Source organism: Folsomia candida, unplaced genomic scaffold, assembly GCF_002217175.1.
Source record: "Folsomia candida strain VU population unplaced genomic scaffold, ASM221717v1 Fcan01_Sc031, whole genome shotgun sequence".
In the NCBI taxonomy this organism is placed as follows: domain Eukaryota; kingdom Metazoa; phylum Arthropoda; class Collembola; order Entomobryomorpha; family Isotomidae; genus Folsomia; species Folsomia candida.
Genome location: NW_019091223.1, coordinates 610,746 through 631,451, shown reverse-complemented (window position 1 = coordinate 631,451; position 20,706 = coordinate 610,746). Strand labels below are relative to the sequence as shown.

Below are 20,706 nucleotides of genomic sequence, written 5' to 3'. Positions count from 1 at the left end.
CAACATGCATAATTTTTTGCACAGCTTTTTTACCTTGTCATTCTTATACCGAGATTAAACGTGCACTCAAAAATGTGAAATTTGTTGAATTACAACTAGTGATAGTTGCGCAACAAGGGAACAAGGCCCTTTAAAGGATTGATATGTTACTTTTATTTATATTAATGAATTAATCTCGAGAGAAACAAAATTTTGATGGAAATTGATATTCGGCATTTAATAATCCAATTCCCGGGTGAAAAATTTAGGGGATTTTATGCATAAATTTTGCTGGATTCTAAATAAATATGTATGGAATTGGCTGTATTTTATGCAAACAAATTTATCCTGAAACAATTTGTGCACAAAATATGCAGAATTATGCATAATTGCGCAAAACCTTTCTGCAGAATATACCTTTCAGAAGTTTTATGCAGAATCGTTCATACTTTTTCTCCACAAACCATTGTTCCGGGCAGTTGTGTCGAATTATGTCAAATTCGACATAATTCTTCGACATAATTCTAACGTTCGTCGCATTTCCCAGGGCGACAAAGCTTACTTCATTTTTCTCTTTGTCATATTTTGTATCAAATTTGCGAAATGTTTTCCTCAAAATCGAGCAAATCGTATAAAGTCAAATCTTTTCTGCAACCAAAATCACTTCCTCCTCCGGATGTTCCGTCTAATTTTTTTACAATTTCTTCGAGGTGGCCGGAATTTTTGCAGAAATGTGGGAAAATACGAATCACATCACGACTCCATTTGGAGCAGTGAATTCGCAATGTCGAGTGTTTTGCAAAATGAAACCAATTATGTATTAAAATATAAAAAATTCAGAAATGTACATATCAAAATCTTGTATCATAATGCAAAAAAATAAACAAAACTTAATATAACTTTTGCACACGAGTCGCAAATTGTGTCCATTAATTCTTCCTCCACAAAAGTGGCATTTACTGATACGAAGGAACCACGCAGTTGCATACATTGCTTGAAGGGAACATCCATATATTACGTGGTACAAAAACGACAATTCGTAAACCAGGCACCCATCTTATGCCTAACATACGCGACCCAAATCCACCCACCCACTTTTTCGGTGACGTAATATGTTGACATTCCCTGCATATTTAAGTAAATCATCTTAACCATACAGAATGGATGGAGTTTGTACACCAAAACCTAACCAAGAAATAGTACTCCTTCCATTTACGTTGGTATGTAGGTATAATCACAAGTCACAAGGGGATCGTCCATATGTTACGGCATCAAAAAAGGTGGACTTTGGGTCGCCTATCTTACCCGTGTTAAGTTTAACATCATTTGGCTGATATTGAACTGGGGTGTGGGTCGGGTGATATAAAAATTGGCGTTGTTTTGATACCGTAATATATGGACATTCCCAAGTCTAAAGACGACGATCATGACGCGTTTGATTGATCCCACGCGTTGAACTCTTTACACCGTGTGCATATTTTTGCACTCGGTTTGCAAATTTGGACCGATCTTTAGACTAAAATCGCGTGATGGCTGATCCAACCAGACCAGCCAACAATGGGCACGCCAGGATTGTTTCGTCCGGATTGTTTTGCAACGTATAATTTGAATATCAAAATTATGCGTAGATTTTACTTCAACATTTTGCCTGCGTGTGCGAAAACCACCGAATTTTAACCTTCAAATAAATAATGACGCACCCAAAAAAGCGGAATCGATGCATACAGACTTTCATAATTCCGGAAAGGTGGAAAAAAGAAATGTTCTTTCTCGTTCATCTTCAAAAAGACACGGGATCATTTAATGAACCACTATCAGATAGTGGTTCATTGGGGACTAAATATTTGTCGAGTGGAATGAAGTAATAATTTTGAGGGTCAAAACCCTCAAAATCTCCCCCCATACCCAGGTTGGAGAGAAATATTTGGGTTTGAAGCGTAGAAAATGGCCATAGATAAATTTTGAAATTTTGAAATTTCCAAATTTACTCTTTATTAGGGCGCAAATATTGCAGCCAAACCTATTTATCTAGCAAACTGTACCTGTGGGGCCGTCCATAAATTACGTAACGCAACAATCACGATTTTCTAAACGCTCCCCCCTCTTTCGTTAAGTAATCTTTGTGCGACCCATTTAGAAAATTTCAAACCGATTAAATTTGGGTATCGAAATTTGATATCGAAACACTATTTTTGTCACAATATTCCGGCATATGAACCTTGGCACACCTCCATTCTTACAATTAGTGGATTTCGTTGAATTGTACACACAAGTAAAAATCTGGAAGCAACAGGCCTCACGGTGACACTGTAAGTTGTTGTGATAAATGCGAGTGAGCCATGTTGAAATGGAATAATACGCCTCGAGTGGGGGTCGCCCATAAATTGTGCACACTAAAGAATCCTGATTTTTCACGTCATACTCACGGTATCCATGTAACCGACCCATACAATTATTCGCCTTTCCGAAGTACCCACATAATTTATTGATCACCCCTAATGTTGCAATAAATTATAGAAGATATTAAATTACGAGATCAAGTCATTGAACTCTCGTTAAGAGCCAATCTCCATAAAATCGTTAAATTTGGTTTCAAATGCTCAGTGTTCTGCAGACGGTCGGGAAGCAAATACTTAAATTATTTCAATCAGGCGATAAATCCAAAACTTGTAACTTTTATAAAAATTTTGAACATTATTAAAAACAATGTTTCCAATTTCTAAATTAAAATCACTTCTAAAAAATTTACATTCAATAAACTACCCTAAACCTACAGTTGGGTCTGGATTTTTTTAGGATAGTTTGCTTAATTTATAATTTTTAGAAGTGAATTTCCTTTCGAAAAGGGAGCATTATTTTTACACTCTAAATAATTTGGAGACAAAAATCGTCACCCGCAAAGTAGCTTGAGCATTGCTATTATCTTAATGCTAAATTGTTTAAATAAGAGTATTGTTTTTTTAAGAGTGACGTTACTTGTAACTTTTCTACTTACTTATTTCCCGTCGGTGACGAAGCGTCAGTTTAATTATTACCAAGAAATAGAGCACTTTGGTAGCTCCGCGGGGGACGATTTTTTGTCTCCAAATTATTTAGAGTGTAAGAGTGCATATTTAGATCCGAGAAATTAAAATCCAGCCAAATCGTTTCGAGATGAAGACGATAATTGCCTTGGTTTCCGTGGTTTTGGTGCTCATTGTGCCGGGAATGTCGCAGATCTGCTCTAACGATTCAGACTGCTAACCTGAGCAATGCTGCCAGACTAGATCCGTAGAAATGGTAATATTTCCTGACTTCTAAGAAATGACAAATTATTTGTTCCTACATATACTTAATTAAATTCGTAAATAAATTTCACATAAATCTAAAACTTTAAATGTATCTAAAATCTTAATACTTGATTTTCAAACGTTCGTAAATATCGTCCAATCTTCTCAGTGGCGGGGCTAGTAGTGGGCACAAGTGGGCCCGTGCCCACGTGAAATTTTGTGCCCCTTTACACTAGATATTATTGAACTTTTTTCAAACCATAATGAGATAATCGTGGTGGACAAAAAAAGTAAACCTTGTTGGTCTTCGCTCACACGCTGCATTTACTTATCTGAGAATGCTGATCTGGAAGATTAGAACTATTTGATAAGATTTTATATAAATATTTTCCGTCTCAATCACTTTAATAATTTCATTTCAAACATTTGTAGGACGTCGTATTTGAAAAAATTTTACAAGTTTTGCAATGCATACAAAACTTCAAAATTTTGTTACAATTTTTAAAATATTTAAATTGTTAGAAATTTAAAACCAAATCAAAAATTCTAAAATTATGATTTTCAAGATCAGCCTAAGAATAATTGGAATGTAAATTTTTGAAAATTTACTGAGGTCTACCCAGTATCTACTATATGTATTAGCAAGGGATCTGAAAAATGGAATCTGCCTAACTGGTCCTCGCGTTCAGTATACCACTGTTTTTTCGAATCTTCTAGACGAAGGATTCATTAATATTTCTGAGTAACACTCATGCTAGTCGTGGTGGGGTGGCGCGAAATTTTACAAATTTGAATGTTTTATTTTTCAGACGACAACAACTTTTGAAATTCTAAACGGATTTTCAACATTTTTAAACGTATCGAAATCATGGTAAGGAATTGAACTTTCGCATGTCAAATTTCTCAAACAAGGGACTTTATAATTTTTTTGAAAAATTTCGTACTTCTCATATAAGAGAAGATTTTGGACGTTTTCTTAAAATATTGAATTTTGTGGTAATTTTAAGCCCAAGATTTTTTAAATCGCACGAAAACGGTGAAAGTTATGGAGATCTGAAATTACAGAGGGTGGTCCAAGAAGCTGTATAAATATTCCATAATTTTCCTAGCCAGCAGGCGGAACTTTATGGGTTTGAAACTTGCTGGATGTGATGGTCCTTGTTAGTATCTTTAAGAATATATCGCTTTTTATCCGATAAAAAAACTTCCAGGGACTTTTCTGTGGTGTTTTTCTTGCACTCATTATTTTAAGCGTTCCAAAGTACGTGAAAATTTGTAAATCCTCCAATGTAAAATTTATCATTCCACGACGAAACATCCGAAATAATCCAATCGATCAACGTCTGATGACCACCCAGGTATGTCTTGAGTTTTTATGACTGCAGAACCAAAATTATCGTCGTCCGTTTTTGCGTACTGGTGAGATTTCTCCGCAATAAGCGAAAAAAAGTTTGCTTTCTCTCAATGCGTCGACCAACGGAAGACATTTTTGCCATAATATCTCCCAAATCAATTTTGATTACTCTCTGTATAGTTGATTTATACTAATCCAACAGCTAGACCCTGCAGCATTAAAATTCGGGATCTACGTAGTGGGTTAAGTTGGCCGACCGAATTTTTAGCTTTTTCGGGCGTTCAGCAATGGGTAGTTTCTAAGTGGTGAGAATTATGTTACACTCTTGGATTGACCTGGAACATGTCTACTAGGCATAATTCTATAAATTAATTGCCAATTCGTTCGATGACAACATGACTTCAGCTCTTTTTGTAACGCTTCCCGTGGGAAATCGACTGGAAAAGCCTTTCACTCGTACCTATCCTTCCCCTGATCACCGTGAGGGTACTTTTCAAATTAGGTCTACAAAAAAATTCACAACACTATTTTCTGAGTTGCTCTCCACGATTTGGGCTTCAAATTGGAATTTTATTATCCCGGCTTTGAAATGGGGTGGTTTAAACTTTTATACAGCTTCTTGGACCACCCTGTATTAGAAAATCAAGATGTTTGAGTCTGGTGCCTCTCCACTGCCCCGAACATGAGTTTTGCACGGAAATATTAACGAATCCTACTACTTTTTGTAATCTGGCCGAACATTAGTCGAGCCTTTACTGAACCGTACCCGCACCAGGGCCGCCAGGGAATTCGTTCGGAATTTTCAAAAACTCCTGTTTTCGGACTATTTATCCGTTTCCGTCGGGACCCAAATTCAGATTTGAATTATTTATTGTTACTACTTCCTTGATACTTGAACAAATTTGGTAGATGTCAGAAAGTTACATTATCATATTCAATTGTAATCTCTGCTTTTTAGAGGGTTTCAATACTTTCGAAAATTTTCTGTCCATTTCGGCAATTTCTGGGAGTATTTTTGGGTTGATGGAATGAAACAATGTGACATTTAAACAAATTTAATAATTTAAAAAATGTAAAAATTTAATACTGATCGAACCTCAAAAGTTCCACGAACACCAAGTCCTCGTCAGTTAAAAAATCTGCTTCCAAAAACTTTAAGACTTCATGTCAGCTCGAAATTTTTTAAATTAAAAAAGCTTTAATTTTTTAAGACTTAAGCCTTGGAAAAATGGATTTTTAAAAATTATGTCCTCAGTGACACTCTGAGCTAATATGCTATTTTTGAAATCGGATTAAAACAAGAAAATTAACAGCATTTTGAAAAAAATTCACTTGGCTGAAAAATTTAGTTAACAACTCCGCCATTGGCGAAAATATTTACGTGCATTTAAGAAGCTGCAAAAAATTGGTCCGCCTACTTCTAAGCGTGAAATAATCTAAATTAGTCAAAATCGGGAATAAACATCTAACACCTTCTCATTTTGAGAAGAACGTACAATAATTGGCGCGTATATTTATACGAACATCTAAATAATTTTGACATTAATATTTACCTGTTCTTGGGAAAATTAGTTTTGAATTTGAAATTAAAAATCGTACCATTAAATAATTTGCATACTGTAATTCTTCAGAACTTTTTTTTCTTGTGCCCACGTCTGAAAATATCCTAGCCCCGCCACTGAATCTTCTCTCCACGAGGTAAAAACTATCACAATTATCCTATGCCGACAAAATGTTAAATTTGAACACTTTTCTTATCGAAAACTTGAAAATTTCCCATTGATAAATTCTTAATAAATACGACCAATTTTAAAACAAAATTTCTTTTAACTACGATGTAAATTTCATAATTACACCTGATAGCAAACAATTCAAATTGTGGACCAATTTTTCAGTTTTTTTGAGGAAATACTAGAAAAAATCCACTTTTTAACATTGGTCTTCATAGGGAAAATTCCAAAATCTGGGAAGAGAAATATCGAACAAATCCATCCAGTTTTCCACAAAACACCGAAGAAAAACTCGTTGTTCATAGAAATTTTGGTGTCAATGTATTTTATTCAGTACACACATTTGTGCACACTCTAAATAAACCGGTATTAAAGTTACTACCAGGCGGAATATTTATGTGACTCTATCACAATGGTAATTTATTTATTATTGAGTGGTAGACATTTTGTTACCAAACCGGTAATAACCCCGGTCGCGAAATTTGAAAATATTACCAGTTGGTAACTAATTTTCTACCACTCGATAATAAATTAATTGCCATGCGGTAGAGTCAAATAGATACTCCGCCTGGTAATAACTTAGTTACCGAGTTTCTTAGAGTGTATTTCATCCTCAACAGAAAATAATATTCTGCCCAAATGGGCGTACTTGGTCGTTGAAAGGTTAACCTTTCGGTTTGATGAGAATTCTACTACTACATACATTATGAAAATAATTATTAATTCTATTATGAAATAAAAATTACCACGACAAATTTATAATGCATGTGGTTCTAAAAATTAGTGCAATTTCTTTTAGATATTTGAGTCATAAAAAATTACAACTTGACGGGTTAATGATAAAAAACTGAACTGCGTCATGCAATCCGAGGGAATTCAAAGTTTGTGTTTTTTTAGATTGAAGTCAAGAGTTGCGCGAATATCCCCATGGCAGACGGGCCGTGTGTCCGATTTGGTGTTAGGAAAACTTGCCCCTGTCCTCTAGGTCAAACTTGTTTCCGGAAACCAAATGAACCATCCAAATGTCAATCCGACGGAACGGTTTAATGAAGGTATGCATAGCTGTGCTCCCTCACATGTACATGTAACATATATTTATGAATACTAACGAAAAAACGAATAAATGAATGAATATTTTGACCATCGCTGCAATAAATTTGTAACCTCTGCAAGGATCATGAAAATCATAAAGTTTTTGTGTTCATGAGAAAAATGCATGGCAAACACATTTTCATGAGCGAGCACGTGGCGCTTGTTTTTGACATTTGTCCGACTAGCTTGCCTTTGTGCCCCAGGTGAGCTGGGGATATGCACACGTTAGTATCCCAAGTACCGCAACGCTAATGGTTTAACTGCACAATTGTTCTACCTTTAACTAATTAAAAATATGACTTTAATAAACTGATTTGATACATGTGCTTTCTGAACCTCTACATTTTCCATGAATAATTACTACGTGATTATTAACAATTGCACAACTCGTACATATTTATAATTCAATAATTTTGCATAGACATGAAATTAGCGAGTCACCAGAATAATGGCGAAATGACTCCTAAGTAAGGGTGATATGCCACTTAAGTAATGGTTAAAAACCTGTTAAACAACGTACAAGTTGCCTTAAAACGTCTCCAAAAAATACTTTTGCGGCCTCAAATGTACACATACGTATGTACATATGTACATATGTAAGCCCATAAGTTTGTCCTGAATTGTTTTATTAAAAGTAGTCGTTACTTATTCTGCATAATTATATAAATTACTCACAAGACATTATTTCATTTATATATATGTGTGTACGAGACATTAACTTGGTAATTATTTAGGAGACATGTCACCACTATTTCAGATTTGGGGGAATTTTATTCCTTTCATATTAAAATTAATTTCATGTTTGACAAATCATTCACGATTTATTCCATCGTACAAAGAAGACTTAAAGTTTAAGCTCACTTCAAACTTAATTATTGACTATTTACAAAACGTACAAACATATGTATCTATTCGTTACATGCAGAACTGATACATATTTACATTAAAGATTAACATATACAGTCAATGGAAAAAGTATTGGCAACCCCCACGCCAGCTAAATAAAATTGGCTATAACCATGGAATGCATCATACAATTGGCATGAAAATTTGTACCCATTTAGCAAATATAATGTAGTTTTCGATTATAATCATGATTTATTAATTAAAATTAGATAAACACAGTTTTTAAATAATTTGTTGGAAAATTTGCAAAATTTACCCGCAAGAAGTATTGGCGACCCTTAACTTAAAAAATCATAAATCAAAGAAACGCCAATTTTATTATGACAAACTGCTTCTAGTATTACGTAGCACCTCCCCTCGACACAATACGAGCACAAATACGCCGTGGAATTGATTCAACAAGTTTCTTTACAACGCTTTTCTATATGGCTGCCCACACTTCCTTCGAACTTTTGACAAGCTCGTTTTTCGAAGAGTGGTTTCCCACCAGTCCCTCTTTTCTCAATCCGGACAATCAGAATCACATCGGGAGACTGTGCAATCAACGAAAGAAGCTTAACCTTTTCGATCTCCAAAACCTTGCATCGTTAAATTGGCTACATGTTTGGGGTCACTGAATTTTCGGAATATAAAATTCCTTCATAGGTCAGATTTTTATCAAATAATTTCAAATTATCGTTTAGACTGATTATTTGGACCTCATTGGTCATGATTCCATCGATAATGACCAGCTACCTACGCCACGACCTAGTCATTTAACCCCAAACCATAATCGCTCCTCTTCTGTGTTTAGCTGTCATAGGAACATATTCGTTTTTCTGAGCCTATTATGGCATCCGCCAGACTTGAACCATTCAATTGGCTCCGAATAAGTAAAATATGCTTATGTCAGACCAGCAGAACCTTTTTTATTCATTGGAAGTCTATTCAGGGTGGTATTTAGTCCATTCGAATTTATTGAGTTGGTTCGTTTTGGGGACCCTCGCGTCAGTCGGGCTTCTGGACCCTGAAACCCCATGGCATGATTTTTGATTGATCACAATATTGCATGATATGTTGACGCCACAGTTGGTTCTCAAATTCAACATGGTTTTTGGGGTTAAAATCTTCCGATCTCGAGTGATAATTTGCTTGATTCATCAGTGGCTCGTGGGCGTAGGTGACTTTTTTCTTCCGCACCATGGAAAAGTAGAAACTGAGATTGTCATTTTATATTTCTTGGCTACGTTTTCAATAGTAAATATGGAGAAGTATGTTTTCTCTTTGAATTTTCGATAAGAAAGCTTTTTTGTGAAAGAGACATGATTATTTCTCGCGGCGCCAATACAGCTCGTTTGGTGTCGCCATTTTGCCTCCAGACAACATAACTGTAGACTTAAAATGTAGCTAACATCATATTTCCTCACCAAATTAACTTACCGTAATGAAATGTGGTAGCTGATTAAGAAAATTGTTTTGCGTAATTAATTTGGCCACATGTTGCCAATACTTTTTGCGGGTAAATTTTGCAAATTTTGCAACAAATTATTTAAAAACTGTGTTTATCTAATTTTAATCAATAAAACATGACTATAATCGAAAACTACATTATATTTGCTAAAGGCCTACAAATTTTCATGCCAATTGTATAATGCATTCCAACGTTACAGCCAATTTTATTTAGCTGGCGTGGGGGTTGCCAATACTTTTTCCATTGACTGTATGTAATTAGTATTCACCAATTCTATAAAGATAAGAAAATACCTAAGGATAAGTTGTCTAAGTGTACATGGTGGAGAGGGCAGATTTGTATTTCTCCCGCCCGTCCAAATATGAGCAAAAGGCGTTCGTCGCATTTTTCAGGGCGACACTAATTTCATCCTTTACCTCTCCTTATACTGATTTTAGATCAAATTGGGCACAAATTTGGGAAATTTCCCCCTTAAAATCGAGCAAATCGTACAAAGTCAAATTTTTTCTGGCACTAAACTCGTCTCCTCCTTCATTTAGGCCGCCTAATTTTGCCATAATTTTTTCAAACGCGGTGGTCGGAATCTTTCCAGAAATGTGGGAAAATGCGAGTCGTATCTCGGTTGCATTTGGGCCAGTGAATTCGTAATGCCGAGTGTTTTTCAGGCCTTAAAACATGAGACAAATTTTGTATTAAAAAATGCATAAAAAAGTATAAAAAATGTGTGTCAAAATAATAAAAATTAAGTAAAATTTTGCCGCAAAGAAATATAATTTTTGCTTAAAATACAAAAGACACATCAACATTTTGCTAGCAACTGCAAACTAACTGAATTTTTGTATCAAAATGCATCAAATGAATCTAAATTCAAAAATAATTATCAAAGCTTTGCATCAAAAGAGCAAAATTATGCAATTGCACCGTACACGAAAAAAATGTATCAATATTTTGTATCAATATTTGTAAAATGAGTAAAAAATTTACCACAAAATATACAAATCTTTGTATCAAAATGTAAAAAGTCACCAATATTTTTTAAGCAAAACGCACAATTTTTTGTGAAAGTGTATAAAAATGTACAAAATGTAAAATTTTGCACCAAAATTTCAAAATTTGACAGCGTGCTGTTCACTCACCTCTGAACAGCCCTTGAACCCTGTCACTCATCTGGTCCGGCGAACCGGTAGCTGTCCCGAGCAGGAGGACTTTTTCTCCTCGCAGGATTTCAAAACTGTCCAAAATCTGGTCGTGTTCCTTCATTTCCGAAAACTTGCCAATCCTCCCGTTCAACAACTGATCGATCCCGGGAACGTATAAAACTCCGAGTTTATCCTCACCCGGGTTAAGGATCTGAGTAAACGTGGCGGAAATGCGGCGTTCTACAACTTCCAACCCTACACCAAGAGGAGGAATTTCGAACTTGGCGGCGACCACGGAACTAAATCCGGGCGAGGAAAGGAGGGCGGGAATTAACAAATGGTCGATCACTTTGAGCTGCAAATTTTGAAAACAAAAAATCCATATTTTGTTACAAAATTTGTAATAGACTGTCTGACGCCGCACTTAAGCTGGGCAAGTTTATAAAAAATCTAATTTTCTTTCAAAATATTTGTAAAGTTTTGCTAATGTTAATAAATTTATAGAGTTTATGGATTTTGCAAGGTTACAAAGGATTGCGTGAATATGCAAATTATTTACCAACCTGTTTCGCATCATTCCCCCAAATCAGGAAACTATTCAGAGCCCCGCTAGATTTTGACTCCATATCCAAACTCCCGCTCACTTCCGGTCTAATAAAATACGCTAATCTCTTCGTAATTTCGTCCACTTTTCCTTTCAGTGCGGCCGCGGCCCCCGCGGGAATCGGTTTGTCCGTAATGACCGCATTTCCAAAATAATTCGTCCCATTTGGTGGGACCGATTTCAGTGCGCCGTACCAATCTTGCTTTTGCACGATTAAACCATCAAAGTCAACTGGCGGGATATTATTGTCTGGGGCATTTTGAGAATGTCTCCGCATCGCAAAGGTGAACGCTTGGCGGCAAACTTGTTCCAAATCAGCGCCCGTGTATCCGCCAGTCATGTGTGCGATTTCATCTGCAAAGTTGTCTTCCATTTTCGATTTTGCGTCCCACGTGGCCGTGTGAATTTGCAAGATTGCCTTTCGCCCGGCAAACTTTGGTGCTTGGAATTCGACACATTTGTCGAATCGACCTGGACGGCGGGGTCGAGACTGGTGAGACGATTGGTCGCCGCGATGACGAAAACTTCTCCCCGGGGAAGGTTATCCATCAGACCGAGGATTGTGGTCACCACGCCGGTGTAGAATTTAGAAGCTGAAACGACAGAAATTTTTAAAAATTCATAAAATAACCGTATAACTAAATAATTCTCAATCGGAATCGAAATTCTAAGAATTCGACATATGAAATTTTAAACACTTTGCAAAACTCTTACTTAAGAAGTAAGATTCTTTTAGCAAATTTAAGTAATTCGTAAAATTTGGAATGTTTTTTAGCCAAATTATTTCCCAAAATTGCAAATTGAAACTATTTAACTCGGATTCTCGGATACCGGAAATATATTTTCTCTCATAAACTTTACGTATTTTACGTAAGTCTATTTCGAAAATTTATGCACGCCAAAATTCTGTATCTTTAAATTTTCTAAACTTGCGAAATCCTTACACCCGTCATTAGGCTAAAAATATTCTAGAGTATGCGAAATCATAAACTGTAGAAGTTTTCTTAGTCACATTTTGCAAATTCCTTCACGGTTAAAAAGGAGCTTCGTAAATTTACTCAATATATGCTAAATTTTCTTGAGTATATATGCAAAACCAAATCACATAAACCTTCCGGAGATTCAAACTTTCCAAAAATATTGTTGTATCAAATTTGACAAAAATTTCCAACAACTCACCGCTTTCATCCCGCACCCTACAAATCCCATCGATCTCATCCATAAAAATTATCGCCGGCTTTTTCGCCTCCGCATTGGCAAAAATCGCTCTCAACTTGGCCTCCGTTTCCCCCACGTATTTCGAATAACACTCCGTCCCCTTATGATAAAAGAAGGCAAACTTCCCTTTCCCGTCATCTAGCCGACTCAACTCCGCCGCTAAAGTTTTCCCCAGCAACGTTTTCCCCGTTCCTGCGGGACCATGAAAAATAATCCCCCGCACAGGCTCTACCTGCCACCCGAGTTGTCTCAACTTGTCCCTATTCCTTAGCGGGGTGATTATATTCCCCCGCAAAATTTGAATTTGTCCCGCCAACCCGCCATTTTTTTTAAAACTTAGATCCTCCTCCACCTTAAATTCGTCCCATTTTTCATTTTGCGGCTGCGCTTCTGGTGCCGATGCCGCTGCCACTGCCGCCTTAGTCGCCTCTGTTGGTTTGACGTGCGCCTTAATTCCCGCCTCCCACTGGGGCAAACTAGGAAATTTGGGCGGGGGCGGGGGACACGTGCAACAATCACAGGCATGTTTCCCCGCACTATTCATCGATTCTTGCATAATCGTGTGGTACATTTCCTGACAAAGGGTCGTCAAGTCGAAATGTTTTATCGGATCGGGGTAACTGCCCAGGATTTCGGAAACTTTGGCTAAGATTTCATCCCGGGAATTAGTTTCTTCGGAAATTTTCCATTTTTCCGTTTCCGTCTTGAGAAAGGCAAGAACCCCTGAAGTTAGAACGGCTGTCGCGACGTGGTACCCTTTTGAGAAGCGGGGGGGGACCGTTCAGCCGATTGAAGGGGGCGGGCGGCGTGGCGTCCACGGTGGCGAAGACGAAGACTTCCCCAGCGACGAGGGCGTCCATGTAATAGCAAATTTTCGCCACGATTTCGTCACGTCGTGCTAGATAAAAATTTATAAAAAATTATATAATTGCAAAACATGAACGTTATACTGTTTAATTTTTCGGTTCTTTTACTGCCCGCCTGCAATGCTTGCAGTCACGTGATGGCGAAGCAAACCAGACATGTCTTGTTTTCACCCGAAAAGTTTTGGATCTTAAAATGATTCCAAAATGATTTGCATATATTATCATGAATTTTAGTGTGCAAAAAAACTTGTGACAAAAAAAAATTCTTTGTAGTTGTAAAAACTGGCAACATGATGGATGCCGTCTTATGGGGAGATCATTATGTAGCATACATACATCACGTTAGAACCCACGTTTTACAAGTACCAGGAATTTTTTTGTCACAAGTTTTTTGGCACACTAAAATTCATGATAATATATGCAAATAATTTTGGAATCATTTTAAGACCCAAAAATTTTCGGATGAAAACACGACATGTCTGGTTTGCTTCGCCATCACGTGACTGCAAGCATTGCAGGCGGGCAGTAAAAGAACCGAAAAATTAAACAGTACCTACTATCTGTCCACGGTAAGTTGAACCCGGAGATATGGGAGACTAAACTCAGTTCAACGTTAATAAGCATGGGCCGGGATTTAGTCTTCCATATCTCCGGGTTCAACTTGCCGTGGACAGACTATATGCTCTGTTTTGAGTTAAGAGGCCGAAAATTTCAATTTGTTTCATCAAAGTACCCAATTTCTATGGCATGTTTAAAAAAATAATTAAAAAATACCAAAATATTTAGCTTCAGGTACCCTCTTAAATAAAATAATGTTGTCCCTTTGAAAAGTAAATGCATTTTTAATTCTAAATTAAGTAAAATAAATCCATAGTAAAATTTGCTCAGGATTTTGAGTAGTTTACTTAATTTACAATTCTGAGTGGATTTATTTTTCAAAAGTGTGACATTCTCCTTAAGGGTGTAACATATTTAAAATTTAGCAAAATTTTAAAATTTAAAATTTAGCAAAATTTTAAAATTTGAAATTTAGCGTTTGCAAAATTTTGCAAACGCTATGCAAAATAACGCAGCGCGATATGTACACACATATGTACATAATATCACTCTGCTAATTCGATTATAGTTAATACACCAATTAAATAATTGGATACTTTATGCTGCATATGCACAAAGCATACTAAAATTTAACACTTTTTCGGAATTTCAAAAAATTTAAAAACTTACTGCTATGTGGTGTCCCAAACTTGTCCAACTCTGGGAAAAATATTATCGACGGTTTAAACTTTTCCGCTGCTGCGAACACCTCATCCACGAAGAAAGTCTCGGTCCCTTCACAGCTCGTGTACGCGTCGATATGCGTCGTTCGAAAAATTCTGACCCGTTCCACCCCCAATTCTTCGCCCAGGTCGGTCGAGAATTCTTTAATGGTTTCCAGGGCACGCTCATTTATTCCAGTGCCGAAGAAATACATTCCTTTCGGGGGGAAAATGTTGGCGGATTTGTACAAGTCGGGAAACCTGATGGGATTTAGAAACGTTTTGCGGAGGTAGTCGATTCGGTCGTTAAAATCGGGGTCGTGAAAGCCATCGCGACGAGGTGATGCATCGATTTCGTGATCTTTGATAAATTCGGCGTCGTCATTTTTGTCATCTCTTCTGCTGGGGACGATACCTGTTCACATTCATTCATTTGCAAATGAATATTAAATAAATATAATACAGAATTAATATATTATTCATTCATTTGCAAATGTATATTAATTAAATATAATACAGAATTAATAAATTATTCATTCATTATTCAGCAAATTCATGAACAATGAGTGAATAATTATTTTTAAAATTTTGTAATCAGTGGGTATTGAATAAATATTTATTCGTTCATTTCATACATATTCACGAAAAATGAACGAATAAATAATAAATAGTAGTTTTTTAAAATTTTGAATAAATTTGAATTAAATGAATGAAGAATTAATGAATAATTGCATCCAATTTTAAATTAAATGAGGATTAGTTAAAAAATGTTTTTTGAACAGAACGAACCCTCAATTTCTTCCACAATTCCGCAACATTTTCGACACGAATCTGTCGGAATTTGAATTTCAAGATTGGCTTTCTTCGTTGGGGGAGCGCTTTCACCTCCAATTTCCAAATCCTCCTCACAACATTTTCTCTTTACGCCGCAATTCTCACAACATTTTTCACACACCCAAGTTGCCACGTAACTTCGCACATTTTTTACAAATTGATGAAAATACGACGTCATGTTTATTTCTTTGGTGAAATTTGTTCTGTTCAAATTTTTTATAAGTCTAAATATAATCTGTAAGATAATTTTCTGGAAAGAATGAACCACAAATTTGTACAAATTCTGGTCTATGTAAATAAGTAGCTCACTTTTCTGCGTGTGTCCTTAACTGGATGAAATTCACGAATGGGCCAGATAATAAGCTAAACTCGAATGTGTAAAGGATCTATTTTTGGGGGACCCTTACTGAAAAAGAAAATGGGATGAATGGCAGTCGCACATTTAGGATTAGTCAAAAGGGGTTAAATATCTACATAAATAGGTTAATCCTGGACACTGGTGCCTTTTTTATTGCCTCCTAATACTTTTGGCTCATTCAACGGAAACAAAATTGCAATAGAATTACTTAATTTGGGCTTTATTTTGTGACACACTACTCGCTATAAAATCCAAATTTAGTTTGAACAATGGTTCCATTGTTAGTGAGGAGGATTCGAAGAACAAACGCAGTTGGGTTTAGTTAAGTGGATACCCTTTAAAAAACCTCTCCAGAAATATATAGGACAAAATTGCCCTATTTTTACTCATAAGCATTCCATATAATCAATCAGGTATTGATTTCCCAATAGTAAAGTTTCTAGATGCATAACTGGTATTAAAATATTACTGGGTCCCTATAAATTTGCTACTGATGCGGTAAAACCTTAACACCGAGCTTTGTAAGTATTTATTACTACAATGTACATACATATTTACATATTTACATATTAATATGTATATATTAATAGTAATTACTTATTAATACCAGTTTGGCAGAGTCAAACGGATATTTACATACTTACATGATTACAGTTTTTCTAGATTTCTTCGAGTGTGAGAAAGGGTATTTAGACTGTCTTAGGCTGTTTATATTATTAGTATCATGTTAATATTTTATTATCTTTGGTAATGATATTACACCTGACTGCATTATACAACCTAAATCATTTTCTTCACAGGGAGACATCTGCCAGGCCATGCCGAAGGAGGGCGAAATTTGTAACCCCAGCGGTTACTTTTGCCCTTGTGTTGAAGGGTTAACTTGCGTCCAGACTGGACGATCCAGTCAGGAATAATTGGGCTCCACCGCTGTCAACGTGGTCCATAGTTCAATAAATATGACTCGATGGGATTAATTAAACATTTGTTGAAATCTTTTACCACATGAAAACACGATGTTAATAAATTGATTATTGTGTTACATATAAATCTTATGTATGTCCCAATCGGCTAAGTTTTCTGATAATGATAAGGTTTTATTAACAATTAATCAACTGGGATAGGGACATAATCTAATAATTTTCCAGGGAGATTGAAAAAAAACATTTCTCGAATAATGCTGAAATGCCTCCTAAATAATGGTGTAAAACCTTCTAATCAATGTACATGCTTACATGCTAAACGTCTCCAAGTATTATTTATGCGGTCTCATATGTAAATCCATCCATTCCATAAGTACATGGTGCTAATTTGCTTGGAAAAATAGTCATAATTTATTCCACATAATTATAATTATTCACAAGACGTTTTTTTTCATTTAGAGGGGTCGCCCCGGGAAGTGGTGATGTGAAATTTGTACTTAAAAACGGTCAAAAAATGATTCCAAGAATGCCATAAACTAATTCTTTAAAAAAAACTTAGGTGAGGCTTGCTTAAAAGGGGAAAACAAGATGTTATCATCGTGTAGTAACATAATATGCTAAATCAATGTTCATCTCATGATTTATAATTTTCGGTAAACAGAACAGCAAAGTATATGCGTTTGGGACCATTAGCTTCGCCGTGGGCCGTCATTAATTGAATACAAATATGCCATCTTACATAAATATTAAAATTTTGCTATAATTAAACTGTTAATTTGTGATTAAGAAATCTTTGAATATATTTCCAGAATAGGTCTACATTTTAAAAATTCATGTTCTGCTATTGCATGTAATATTGTATACTAGCCTATAAGCCCGTCCTAAAGACGGGCCACATGAAACTTTTTAACGCTGCTAATGAATTGTTTGGTCTTGCAAAGGAATGTTGTCGAGTTGCTAAGGAATTTTCTTGACGTTGATAGGGAAATTTTTTATGTTGCCAAGGAAATTTTTTATTGTTGCTAAGGAAATTTATTTATGTTGCTAGGGAACTTTTTTTATGAAGCTAGGAAATTTTTTTTATGTTGCTAAGGATATTTTTTAACGTTGCTAAGGAAATTCTTTTCCGTTGCTAAGGAAATTTTTGTAACGTAGCTAAGGAATTTTTTTATGTTGCTAAGAAAATTTGTTTATGTTGCTAAGAAATTTTTTTAACGTTGCTAAGGAAATTTTTTTATCTTGCTAAGGAATTTTTTTACGTTGCTAAGGAACTTTTTTAACGTTGCTAAGGAAATTTTTTTATGTTGCTAAGGAAATTTTTTTAACGTTGCTAAGGAAATTTTTTTATGTTGCTAATGAAATTTTTTTAACGTTGCTAAGGAAATTTTTTTATGTTGCTAAGGAAATTTTTTTATGTTGCTAGGGAATTTTTTTTATGTTGCTAAGGATATTTTTTAACGTTGCTAAGGAAATTTGTTGACGTTGCTAATGAACTTTTTTAACGTTGCTATGGAAATTTTTTATATTGCTAAGGAAATTTTTTTACGTTGCTAAGGAACGTTTTTAACGTTGCTAAGGAAATTTTTTTATATTGCTAAGGAAATTTTTTTACGTTGCTAAGGAACTTTTTTAACGTTGCTAAGGAAATTTTTTTATGTTGCTAGGGAATTTTTTTACGTTGCTAAGGAACTTTTTTAACGTTGCTAAGGAATTTTTTTTATGTTGCTAAGGAAATTTTTTTACGTTGCTAAGGAACTTTTTTAACGTTCCTAAGGAAATTTTTATAATCATAATTATAATCATAATCATAATTATAATCATAATCATAATCATAATTATAATCATAATCATAATCATACCCATAATCATAATCATAATCATAATCATAATCATAATCATAATCATAATCATAATCATAATTATAATGGTAATCATAATCATAATCATAATCATAATCATAATCATAATCATAATCATAATGGAAATCATAATCACAATTATAATCATAATCATAATAATGATCATAATTATAATCATAATCATAATCATAATCATAATGGTAATCATAATCATAATTCGTTTCTGTTCCCTGATTGGTGGAGCAGGAAAGTCAACAGCCAATCAGAATGCAGGAAAGTCACTGAAAATTTCACGGGACGGACTTTTCGAAATTATAATATAGATTAGAAATTAACCTATACGTTTGGTAAATATGATCAGAAATCGATTATGGATAACAAAATTAACCAAAAAGTTATGTATTGTTCCATTCGACGTATTTGCCGCATGTGTGTAACAAATTCTCTGAACACTAATATATCTACTCTAATAAAGTGTTAGTATGATCCCTGGGTCCCTGGGTCCGTCTTCGCAATGCAAATTGCCCCATACAGTAGACAAAGAAGGAAGCGGAGCAACCACTGCATGCATGCACTGCACTGCATGAATAAATGAATACATGAACATGTACACCCCACATACATACATCACTCATCAATAGTGGTTATCATGATAAGTGATCGTGATAAACACTATTAATTAATTATTTTAATTTGAGAAACTCTACCCACAGCGAGTGGCATGTCAATTCGAATGTATTTTTGACGCTGAATCCAACGCCGTCAATGGTTTTGACCTGCGAGGCCCCCGTGACCTCGCCGTGACCGTGGTGTCCAAATCTGGCTTATTCGTGATGTCGCATATCAATTCGAATATATTTTTGACGCTGAATCCGAATCCGTGAATAGCTTGGCGTTAATTGTAGAAGTTAACGGGGTTTATGGAACTTAACGGGAGCGTGAAGCGTGGGAATTTGAATAGTTAGCTATGCAGTTACTCCCACACGACGGGAATTTAAGTAATTAGCTATTCAACTACTTCCACAGGGGGGAATCAAATTTTACTGTGACCAGGTTAATTAAAATGCAGTATGACTTGGGCAAACCCTCAGTCTGATGTATGTATGTAGTATGACAAAGTCTCCACTGGGAATTATTTAAAATATAGTATGACGGATTTTTCGCTTTGGGCACACCCCCCACTGGAACTCTAGAACCCGGCCTTGGCCGGGCTATACGCTAGTTTTAAAATATTTTAATTCACAAAAGGGCCCACGGCGAGGCAAATGGTCCTAAACGCATATACTTTGCTGTTCTGTTTACCGAAAATTATAAATCATGAGATGAACATTGATTTAGCATATTATGTTACTACACGATGATAACATCTTGTTTTCCCCTTTTAAGCAAGCCTCACCTAAGTTTTTTTTAAAGAATTAGTTTATTTTTTGTTTTTCAGTCTCTTCAAGTTGTCATCAATAATAGATACCAAATTAAATCCTCATAAGCCCGGATGCGTTGCATATGAAATTAATCCCCCAGTGGGTGTGGATAGGGGCATACCAAATTAAATTCCCCCATCACCCGTGAACTCATAGTCAACAAATGCACTTACATCATTATGTATGTGTACACACTGTTACAAATCTCTACTAGAATTCTAAGTGGTTGATACTGCTTGCAATTAGTATTAAAATTATGCGGGTAAGAATTTACTACCGATATAGTAAAGCTTTAATATCGACCTATTACCGCACAGTAGTACTAATCAATACCAGTTTGGTAGTCAATTTTTATACTGGATTTCTGAAAGTGCATACATACAGGTTTACATACAGATCTTACATGCTTCTAGTGTGCTTGTTGCTAATAGAAACGTCACGTTTC

At 35.5% G+C, this 20,706-nt stretch overlaps 2 protein-coding genes across 2 annotated transcripts; both read right to left on the bottom strand.

The window, feature by feature from the left end:
- Positions 1 to 10,202: 10,202 nt before the first annotated feature.
- Positions 10,203 to 13,312, bottom strand: LOC118439137. Its single transcript, XM_035860186.1, has 5 exons — positions 12,703 to 13,312; positions 11,995 to 12,116; positions 11,483 to 11,941; positions 10,917 to 11,274; positions 10,203 to 10,447 (listed from the first exon to the last, which is right to left on the bottom strand). The coding sequence occupies exons 1-5, from the start codon at positions 13,310 to 13,312 to the stop codon at positions 10,203 to 10,205; spliced, it is 1,794 nt and encodes a 597-aa protein (XP_035716079.1).
- Positions 13,313 to 13,316: 4 nt separating this feature from the next.
- On the bottom strand, positions 13,317 to 15,966 carry LOC118439190 (ATPase family AAA domain-containing protein 2-like). Its single transcript, XM_035860286.1, has 3 exons — positions 15,656 to 15,966; positions 14,835 to 15,281; positions 13,317 to 13,639 (listed from the first exon to the last, which is right to left on the bottom strand). The coding sequence occupies exons 1-3, from the start codon at positions 15,876 to 15,878 to the stop codon at positions 13,407 to 13,409; spliced, it is 903 nt and encodes a 300-aa protein (XP_035716179.1). The 5' UTR covers positions 15,879 to 15,966; the 3' UTR covers positions 13,317 to 13,406.
- Between the last annotated feature and the right edge of the window lie 4,740 nt (positions 15,967 to 20,706).

Coding starts and splice junctions, on each gene's coding strand:
- LOC118439190 (XM_035860286.1), bottom strand. CDS start 15,878: ATGACGTCGTATTTTCATCAATTTGTAAAAAATGTGCGAAGTTACGTG. Junction 15,282..15,655: donor AATTGTGGAAGAAATTGAGG/GTTCGTTCTGTT, acceptor GAATGTGAACAG/GTATCGTCCCCAGCAGAAGA. Junction 13,640..14,834: donor GTTTGGGACACCACATAGCA/GTAAGTTTTTAA, acceptor ATTTTTATCTAG/CACGACGTGACGAAATCGTG.
- LOC118439137 (XM_035860186.1), bottom strand. CDS start 13,312: ATGTACCACACGATTATGCAAGAATCGATGAATAGTGCGGGGAAACAT. Junction 12,117..12,702: donor TAGGGTGCGGGATGAAAGCG/GTGAGTTGTTGG, acceptor CTGTCGTTTCAG/CTTCTAAATTCTACACCGGC. Junction 11,942..11,994: donor GTCTCGACCCCGCCGTCCAG/GTCGATTCGACA, acceptor GCCGGGCGAAAG/GCAATCTTGCAAATTCACAC.